We start from the raw sequence: 10,728 nt of genomic DNA, 5'->3' as shown, positions 1-10,728 counted from the left end.
CAAAGGCCAGTGGACGGGGCAGCTCGGGAGGGGAGAGCTTACTCTAGAAAGCTGAGCATCCCAGGGAAGAGCTGAGAATAAGAGATTGTCTCTTAAGTTCCTCCCCGGATACTGTAATGAGGCTTGAGGAGTGAGAGAAAGGAAACTGAAGGCAGTGCATCCTAGACTGGCTAGTCTCGGGTTTGCACACCCGGAGAGAGAGGAAACTGCTCTTTTAGTGTCCATTTGTTTACCACCAGCCCAGAGGCCAGCAGTGATATTGTTGTAGGTGTTAGTCCCCGGACCTCCACCGTGGAAAGAGCAGGTCTTCTCTTCTCCAGGTGGCCTAACTCAGGGACTCTTTGCGGTCCTTTTACTGGAAAGAATGCTGCCCTGTGACGGGGCATCTCTGTCCTGTGGGGGGCTCAGGGCTGCCACTTGGGTGGTAGAGTGGGCTACGAAGGCAGAGCAGGTCTTGTTGCCGCAGGTGGATGCCCTCAGCGAGGAGTGGAGAGCAGTTTTCCGAGCCTGCTGATGGATGACCTTACCCATTGCCTTCGACTGCTCTTCCACTAACGAGAACTCTTCATATACTCTAAATAGTTCTTGTGACAGGACATGTCCACTTTCATGAGGGAAGTTGCAGACCGATCAACCACTTTTTCATGAAGAAACTTCATTCTTTTTGATGATTGCATCTGAGCATTTTTTTTTTTATTTAACTTGATGTCAACCACCACTTAACCATCAACAGATCCTTATTCTGTTGTTGTTGTAAAGTCCCTTTTTGTATAATTGTGTTTTAGTTGTATAATTAAATAAGTCAAATGAATAACTTATAAAGTCAATTTGATTTCTCAGTACAGATTTCTCCTTATCTTTTAATTTATATTTAATTGCAGTCTTGATCTCTAGTTGAAAGAGGTGGGGAAAGTACTTCATATTCTGTTAAATAGTTCTGTATGTAGTTTCAAGATATTTATGTTGTTTTAGGTAAGGAATAAGGAAGTAATTTAAAAAAATATAACTTTGGTGAATGTTTGTGCTCCCCAACAGATGTCTGTCTGAAAAATATGCGTGCCCAGACACTTTTCTTTAAGCTATCTAAAAAAAGCTCTATGCAAATATGTATTCGAAAGAATCTGTTCTTAGAATGAAGGTTTGTGTCTTTCACGCTGCATGTATGTGCATGCACTTTATGTAATAGTGCAAAAATGCCACAGCCCACAAGAAGCTCACTGTAAAGAATATAAATACCCCCAGTGGAGACATTTTAAACAACTCCAATAGCTGTGGAGTCTAAACAACCAGTAAGGAAGTGATTTATCACAGAGCTTTCAAGACATTTCGTTTCAAACAGAGACGATGATGACTGTTCAATTGGGAACCCTCTTTGTGATTTTTAAGGTAGGAGTCTATTTTCAGCTGTTATTATATAAGTGACTTTGAAAAGAAATGTGTGAATTTGTATTGCAATTAAATGTGAAGTAAAATAAAAAATGAATGTAGTCTTTTCCCTCCTGAAAATTTTTAATTCTTTTTCCAAACATTTTAAGTGATGTTTAACAGAACTTGGAAATAAAAGCAAATTCACAGTGTACATTTATGTTTAAATTGGACGGAATAATAAAAGAAGTATTTACATTTTAAAAAACTTTTTTTTTTATTTATTATAAGCCGCCTTGATGAGTTATTCTTTTAGATCTTCTACAGAACAAACTATGGTTGCCCAGTGGCTTGTAACCTAATTATCCTAGTTAAGCCTTTAAATTGCCCTTTAAGGTGAATACAAATGTGTTAGAAAAAAAAATATCTGTTAAACATCACTGTATGTACTGTTTATATGCATATTATGTTTTATAAGATAAAACCAGATATAATAAGAGAAATCTAACAAAATACATTTTTATTTATTATTGCCCTTTGTATGAAATTTCGCCTTACAGCAAGAAGCTCGCTAGTTTGAGCCTTGGCTGGGTAAGTTAGCATTTCTGTGTGGAGTTTGCATGTTCTCCCCATGTTCGCGTGAGTTTCCTCTGGGTGCTCCAGTTTCCCCCACAGTCCAAAGATGTGGTACAGGTGAATTGGATATGCAAACATTGACCATAGTGTATAATGTGTGAATAAGTGTGTGTGGATGTTTCCCAATGATGGGTTGCAGCTGGAAGGGCATCGGCTGTGTAAAACATATTATGCTGGATAAGTTGGTGGTTCATTGCGCTGTGGCAACCCCAGATTAATAAAGGGACCAAGCCGAAAAGAAAATGAATGAATGAATGTTTACAAATATTCCACATGACTGTAACAATCACATAACCCCAAAATATGGAGCCCTTGGTTCTCAGTAGTGTGTGTAGTTAGTGTGGATAATCTACTTTTTTTGTGGTGTGGTGGTTGTTTATGAGACCTTTGTTTGAACAGTTATAATGCCCACCCAAAAAAATGCACAAAGAAAAAAAACAATTCTCCATCTGCTGTAGATTCTTTGACATTGAATTGACAATAATTTAAAAACAGTAAACTATAAAAGCACTATGTAATTGTAAATGTTATATAAAACAATCTTATTTGTTGCAATTTAGGTGTTGTCATATGGATTTGCAGAGGAGTCTCCATGTACACCTGGCTTTGAGTCGAAGCTGCTGGTTTTTAGGGTCCACAAAGATCACCTTCATAGGGGAGAGAGACTCGGGAGAGGTAAGCTGTGCTCTCCTGTCTATTTATACCAGTGAAGCAGCTAAACATTGAACGAGTAATCCCCTCTTGGTGGTGGAGCAATATATTTGTGTATACCAAGTGTCATTCCTCCACTGCACATGACTACTTTCTTAATAGACTATTCGAAAAGTCACACCTGAAAACCGCCACCAACCAATCATAGCTTAGCAACCGTAGCTACGCACAGGAGGTCTCTCAAGCTTTCTAGCGTGGGAAACAAGCCAAAGCCTTGTGCACATGGATTGTGCAAATCTAATGCCTGCTATCCTGAAAGATTGGACGGGGTGGAGAATTTTTTTCTCTTTCCAAAACCTAAAACCCAAGGGGAGAAATGCCAGCATGGATCAAGCTCTGTGTGGGGCGCTAAAAGAGCGGGGTTTAGTTGGTTTTGTTTTCGTATTCCTGACACATTCAGTGATAGACGGCAGTAACTCACACACCTCTTAACTTAAACAGATTTAAACTGTTTCCTACAAAAATACAAAGCAGGTTATGTTTACCAGCTGTCACTCGATATTACGAACACTGGTCCATTTAAACCCTCACGATAGCTGTAAGAGCGAGCACAATCCAGCCTTATTTCCATCTGTTTCAAGCTACGAATATTTGAAATTACAGAGCAAAACAGAGATGTGATCACAATCTGAGCACTTGCGAGCAACATACTTCACCTGCAGCTGTTTTTCAGTCATTTATATCCCACATATCCATGTCAGAGCTATGATTCATCAATGTTTTCATTGGCCTTTTAGAGATTTAGTCATTGGTGACGGCATTGTACCGGGTTAGTGTCTGCTTTTATATTTGGTGTTAGATTAATATTTGCTGGTACGGAAAAACTATTTGTTCACTTCTGCTATTTATACTTTGATTTGCATTTCAGGTTATTTGTTTTTTAAGTTAACTGCAAATTAGAATAGAAACTGTATAAAAAGCTCACAAACATACTAATAATTATAGCTACTTGTCGTGATCAGAAGGAGACCCAAATGCAAGGGAGAAATTCAACAAAGGTTATTAAACAAAGGCGGACAAAACTCCTCTCTTCAGGGAGTATGAAAAAGAGTCACTCAATTGTAACAGATGGAACACAGGCAGTCAAATTACACGGCCTTCTCCTGCGCGATACTGGACTGGTCGAACATAAAAAGGTTCCTCATCAAAACAGTTGAATATATTAGAACAGACCTCAGGCTGGGCAGCGGATGGATTAGCTTCACTCAAACGCAGACTGTGGGCAGAGTAGATGTGAGCCAAAGCACAGTCGAACAATATACGGGTTGAGATATGACAAGACGAGGTTCACAAGACTCAACAAACTAGGATACAGGTAGGACAAATAGCTCAGACATAAAACAATTATCAAGCACAGAACGAGAAAGATTAAATGAAGAAGGGGAGATTAAACAGCCAAATAATCAGGGTGAGCAGGTGAGAGCAATGGTGGCAGAGAAACAAGGGAATTGACAACTGGTGTAAATGCACACAAATAAACAGACACAAGAGGGAGACAGAGAAAACACACACAAAAAAAAAACCCTGACACTACTGTACATTGTTATCTCTAATATTTGGCACAAATCCATCAATTTCCCCTTTCTGGCTGTTCTTTGTATTAATGAATTATGTAGAAGCCATGTCCATGTGTGTTTCCTCGCAGGTTAGTAATGCTATATTTCATTTCACAACGATTAGGCCCAATCCCAATTCTATTTTTGTACCCTTACCCCGACCCCCCTTCCCCTTAGCCCTTAAAACTGAGTGTGAAGGGGAAGGGCTTCAAAATTTACCCCTAAGAAATGGTACAGCACTACAGCACCTGCATATGCCATTGTGAGCTCATCCTTCATATGAAATCCGACAAATTCGATTGCTGTAGTTATTCCAGTTGTGTTATTTTTTGGTATTTATTTTCAGGAAATCAGTGAAGGCAACAATATTCAATTCAGTTCACCTTTATTTGTATAGCGCTCTTACAATATAGATTGTCAAAGCAGCTTCACATAAAAGGTCATAGTAAATTGGAACAGTGTAGTTCAGATTTCAGTGTTTAAGTTCAGTTCAGTTTAGCTCAGTTCAGTGTGGTTTAATAATCACTACTGAGTGTCCAAACACTGAAGAGCAAATTCAACGATGCGCAGCTCTATAGATCCCAAACCATGCAAGCTAGTGGCGACAGTGGAGAGGGAAAAAAAACTTCACGGATTGGCGAAAGTGAAGAAAATAAACCTTGAGAGAAACCAGACTCAGTTGGGCACAACCATTTTAATTTCTCCGCTGGCCAAACGTCTTGTGCAGAGCTGCAGTCTCAGCGGCGGAGGCTGGAAGCTGGTCTCAGCGAAGACTTGTCTGTGCCTGAAGTGTCACATGAATCAGTCTCATGCTCTCCACTCCTCCATGACCACCACAGTAGCTGCTCAGCGTATGGCCTGGTCCAGGATATGGAAACCTTGGGATCATCTCGTCGCTGGTCTTGAATCGAATCAGTGACTCTGCATAGTCTAAGGGCCTCAGGAAGAGTATCCCCAGGTGGAAATGGAGAATAAAGAGAATAATTAGCGTAGCTGCTGTTCATAGTGTATATAAAAAAGATGCAAAAACCTGTGTGGAAGCCCGCTAAGTGGTGCAATCAATGTTTGCTTTACTAAACAGATAGGTCTTTAATCTAGTTCTGAATTGGGAGAGTGTGTCTGCTCCTCAGACGTTACCAGGAAGGCTATTCCAGAGTTTAGAAGCCATTAATGAGAAGGCTCGACCTCCTTCACTCGACTTTGCTAATCTAGGTACTACTAGAAGCCCTAAGTTTTGAAATCTCAAAGAGCGTGTTGGATTGTAGCGAGACAGAAGGTTGGTTAGATAAACAAGAGCTAAATTATTTAAAGCTTTATATGTAAGAAGCAATATTTTCAATTCAATACAAAACTTAACAGGCAGCCAGTGTAAGGAGGATAAAATAAATATCATGTTATCCTGCCGATATAATGTGGCAATAAGATCGTAACTATACTGTGCATTTACACAGGGGCCATATTCATCTATGTAAACACACCAAAGCAACATTAATATTATAGCAGACACTGTAAAAAGCTCATTCCCAGCCACTAGACTTTTCTGACAGGATATTTGAGTGTCATCGAGTGTCAGAATGTTGTAGGACTGCTATACAGGAGTCATTATTATGGATTAGAGATAGCGAAATTTAGCTGTTTTTATTTTAGCGTTTTTTTAAAAAGCATGACGGTAAAGCACAAATGTGGTTATGAATGTATTAAAACATGTGCTTGTTTGTTGTAAAAATTCATAATGACAAAAAATACTAATTTGTGGATCTCCTGACTTCTGGGTTCAGCTATACTGTCGTTGTGCCTGGTGTATTCTAGGAAGTTTTCTTACCCCCTTGGTTTAAAATGTGGTCCTGAAAAATCTCAGTTCAAATGGCTCTCTACCCCTTCCCCTTAGCTCTACGCCTTCAAACTAAAGAGAATTGGGACAACCCTACCCCTTCACAGGAACACGCAAAATGAGGGGTAGGGGGAAGGGCTAAGGGGTAGAATTGGGTAGAATCCCTTGGTTCCAGCTCACATTTCAGCCTGCCTGTCAGACATTTCACACTGGATGAAAGATCATCATCTTCAGCTTAACCTCGCGAAAACGGAAATGCTTGAAGTTTCTGCCAACCCGACTCTACACCATAACTTTTCAATCCAGATGGATGGGGCAACCATTACTGCATCCAAAATGGTAAAAAGCCTTGGAGTAACGATTGATGACCAACTAAACTTCTCTGACCACATTTCTAGAACTGCTCGATCTTGCAGATTTGCACTCTATAACATCAGAAAGGTCTGACCCTTCCTATCTGAACATACAGCTCAACTCATTGTTCAAGCTCTTGTTCTCTCCAAACTGGACTATTGCAACTCTCTACTAGCCGGGCTTCCAGCTAATTCTATCAAACCTCTTCAGCTGCTTCAGAACGCAGCAGCACGAGTGGTCTTTGATGAACCTAAAAGAGCACATGTCACTCCGCTACTCACCCGTTTGCACTGGCTGCCAGTTGCTGCCCGCATCAAATTCAAAGCTCTGATGTTTGCTTACAAAGCGACCTCTGGCTTTGCTCCTTCGTATCTGCTCTCACTTCTGCAGATTTATGTGCCCTCCAGAAACTTGCATTCTGTGAATAAACGGCGCCTCATTGTTCCATCCCTAAAAGGGGGAAAAAATCACTTTCCCGAACTCTCACATTCAATCTGCCCAGTTGGTAGAATGAACTCCCTAACTACATCAGAACAGCAGAGTCACTTGCTGTCTTCAAGAAACGACTAAAAACTGTTTAGTCTCCACTTTCCTTCCTAATCTTAACTGCCTCTCTGGCTATACCACTAACTGTGCTCGCTCTCTCTCTCTCAAAAAAAAAAATAAATTAAAAAAAATAAAAATTTATTAATGCGTAGCTTCTTAGACTTTACACACCTGAAACTTGTCTATAGCACTTGTTCACTGTTGCTCTTATAGTTGTGTAAATTGCTTCCTTGTCCTCATTTGTAAGTCGCTTTGGATAAAAGCGTCTGCTAAATGACTAAATGTAAATGTAATCCTTCAGCAATTGCAGCGATCACAAATATTCTGTAATTGTTTGAGATGCAATATTGTACATATGTTGTACTGTTTCTTTCAACATATCTTCTAATGTTTATTAATTTTCTTGCTATAACTCTTCATCACTGACTCTGAAAGTGACCAGATGCTGGACATTCACAATCACAACTTGGTGGATATATAGAATTGTGCTTGGACAGTCATTTTCTTCCCTATACGGATCCAGGTTTTCATGAACGCTGAAAAACAAACTTCGATTCTTACTTAGATCTTTTGACTTGTTTCTAGTCCAAATATTTAAGTGGGGTAATGGGGTAAGTAAAATAATCTGATGTCCAAACAAAAAAACAAGATGATTTTGAATTATATGAATTATTTTTAATATTTACTAAAAAACAAGAGAATATTTTTTTACTTGTCTACAAAATGCTTCTTGATTCAAGATTTTTTTTTTTAGATATTTGAAATAGAAACAAGTGATAAAATCTAAATAAGAAAATTGTTTGCTAGTGCTAACAATTAGCTAACAATTGCTAACTGCTAATAGTTAGCAACTGCTAATGCTAACTGAATCTCTGTTGTTGACAGTCATTTTTAACACATGCGATGGAAGAACAGGAATAGATTTTCAGTCCACTGATCAGGGGATTGATCTGAACATGGATGGGACTCTGATGATGAGGAGGTCAGTGACTCTTCATGAAGGCCTCAAGGAGTTTTCAGTGTCTGCATGGGACTCCAGTGGCAAGAAGCACACGGCCTCTGTCAGAGTTGAGCGTGTCCGTTATCATGAGCATCATGACGTGAATGCATTAATGAATACCTCCTCTGTAAAGGTACAGATATTACTTCCTAAAACGGCTATGTGTAACATTATACAAAGTGGTACTGTTTTAGGCATTTCGTAATTAAAGCGATCATGTTTTTCTCATTTTGTTTAAAACAAAAAAGTAAAACAGCACAAATATCATGATTAATCATTGTTGAATTGCAGAGAGAATTCCCCTGATCTTACACTGATGTTTGTGAAATATTATTATTATTATTACTATTTATACATTATTATTATAATGTATAAATAATATTAAAATAAAAGTTACTGAACACAACTGTTACGTCACTGTATCCTTTACTGTTTTTTTGTAGATGGAATCTTCCTCTGATGATCTGGTTCTGACATTTCCAAAGTCTTCAAGTTTAAAGAGAGCAAAGAGAGGTTGGATTATTCCTCCAATCAGTGTACTTGAGAATAGAAGAGGTCCGTTCCCAATGAGGCTGGTCCAGGTCAGTGATAGCTGTTATAGCAGTGATGGCAGTGATAGAACTGTTTTCCTGATGTTTTTGCTTTTTGCATTTAGATAAAGTCTGATTATGCTACTGAAACTCGGATGGTATACAAGATCACTGGGGAAGGTGCAGATTTGGAGCCTAAGGGGATTTTCCAAATAGACAAACTATCAGGGTGGGTCAGTGTGACTCAGCAACTTGACAGAGAAAACAAAGCTTTTTATAAAGTAAGTTTTATTTATTTATTCATTTATTTATTTATTTTTATTAAATTTTTTGTCTTTTTTTAAAAGAATACAAATAAATAAACCTCTCAGATAATACCTAATATCCCTATGTTTTCTTATGTCTAGCTTGTAGCTCATGCAAATGGAGTTGATGTGAATATTTTAGAAAAGCCAATGGAGATAGCTATAACCGTGATAGACCAAAATGATAATAAGCCTGTGTTTACTCAAAATCCTTTCAATGGAAATGTTCCTGAAGCTGCTAAAAATGGTAGGTGGATGGTGCAAGTTATTTTTGGTGAACTTACTTTCAGTACTCTAATGCAGGGATGGGCTTTTTTATTTTGTAAATGAATTTCTGTATTTTCTAACCACAGTGGAACGAGCTTTGTGAATTGCATGTCTTCAGTTTTTGTTTAGGGAATCTTTATATTGTGTATAAAGTGTACATCAGAGAACCTTATCAATGTGTCTGACAAAATACAAGTTGACTATTCATTAGTTGATTCGTTTATGAGTAACATTAAATTTAAGGCTCTTCTTAACTGAAAAAACTCTGTTTTCAGTATTATTATATCCAGGTTATACATAGGGATATTTCTCCCAAAAAATGAAAATTTACTCTGAATCTTAGGGTTCTGAATCCTTATGATTTTTTTCTCAGATGAACTTGGATGAAGATATTTTGAAGAATTGAAGAAGCTGGTTGCTATTCACATACATAGTGAGAGGAAGGGGAGGGGGAGGGGGGATATAGATTATAGAAGTCAATGGATACAAGTTTCCAACATTCTTTAAAATACTTTTTGTGTTAATAGAAGAAAGAAACTTCTACAGATTTGGGAAAAGTGGAGTATGAGTACCATTTTTTTGGTTTAACTATCAATTTGAGTTATTGGCCCACCGTATTATGTTTTTACACATACAAATAATTGGTGACATTTAAAAAGGGATACTAGTCCTAGAAACACTTTAATAAATAGAACTCAAATTTAACCTGGAATTGAGTATTTATAAAGAGTAATTTCTATTCTGTGTGGTAAAAAATGTGAAATATTTGCATAGAGTACTGGTCCTTTTTTCTTATTTTTCCCCCTCTTCACATGGCTGGTCACATGCCTGCTAATTATTGTTTACTCCCTCACCAAAGGTGAAGTGTTCATGACTGTCACAGCCACTGATGCAGATGATAAAGAAAATACTAATAATGCTGATATCAGTTATTCCATTATCAGCCAAGATCCACCATCTCCAAAACCAAACATGTTTGCCATCAATCCTGTAAGTGGAGGGATTTCTGTGCTAGAAACAGGCCTGGACAGAGAGGTGAGGAATGCTTTTTGATGAATCTCAGCAGTTGTCAATTTTATGCAAACAAGTTCATCAGTCATCTTTCTCTTTCAGCAATGGTCCAGATATACTTTGGTTATTACGGCTGCTGACATGAACGGAGAGGGTTTGGTATCCACTGCCACAGCAGTTATTACTGTTACTGACAGCAATGATAATGCACCTCAGTTTGGCGGAGGTTGGATTATTCCTCCAATCAGTGTACTTGAGAATAGAAGAGGTCCGTTCCCAATGAGGCTGGTCCAGGTCAGTGATAGCTGTTATAGCAGTGATGGCAGTGATAGAACTGTTTTCCTGATGTTTTTGCTTTTTGCATTTAGATAAAGTCTGATTATGCTACTGAAACTCGGATGGTATACAAGATCACTGGGGAAGGTGCAGATTTGGAGCCTAAGGGGATTTTCCAAATAGACAAACTATCAGGGTGGGTCAGTGTGACTCAGCAACTTGACAGAGAAAACAAAGCTTTTTATAAAGTAAGTTTTTTTTTTATTTATTCATTTATTTATTTTTTTATTTATTTAATTATTTGTCTTTTTTTAAAAGAATACAAATAAATAAACCTCTC

General features: G+C 38.2%; 1 protein-coding gene across 1 annotated transcript in view; it reads left to right on the top strand.

The window, feature by feature from the left end:
- The first annotated feature begins 1,242 nt into the window (after positions 1–1,242).
- The window catches only part of LOC130231453 (protocadherin Fat 3-like), a 30,510-nt gene continuing 21,024 nt past the window's right edge, over positions 1,243–10,728 (top strand). The window contains 9 exon segments of the mRNA XM_056460785.1: positions 1,243–1,386; positions 2,562–2,676; positions 7,885–8,132; positions 8,443–8,580; positions 8,655–8,810; positions 8,937–9,081; positions 9,961–10,136; positions 10,215–10,406; positions 10,481–10,636. Coding sequence (XP_056316760.1) covers positions 1,345–1,386; positions 2,562–2,676; positions 7,885–8,132; positions 8,443–8,580; positions 8,655–8,810; positions 8,937–9,081; positions 9,961–10,136; positions 10,215–10,406; positions 10,481–10,636 — 1,368 coding nt within the window. The 5' untranslated portion in view covers positions 1,243–1,344.

The sequence above is a fragment of the Danio aesculapii genome, chromosome 7 (genome assembly GCF_903798145.1).
Source record: "Danio aesculapii chromosome 7, fDanAes4.1, whole genome shotgun sequence".
In the NCBI taxonomy this organism is placed as follows: domain Eukaryota; kingdom Metazoa; phylum Chordata; class Actinopteri; order Cypriniformes; family Danionidae; genus Danio; species Danio aesculapii.
Note: the sequence above shows the minus strand (reverse complement) of the source record. Positions and strands in the feature narration are given on the sequence as shown.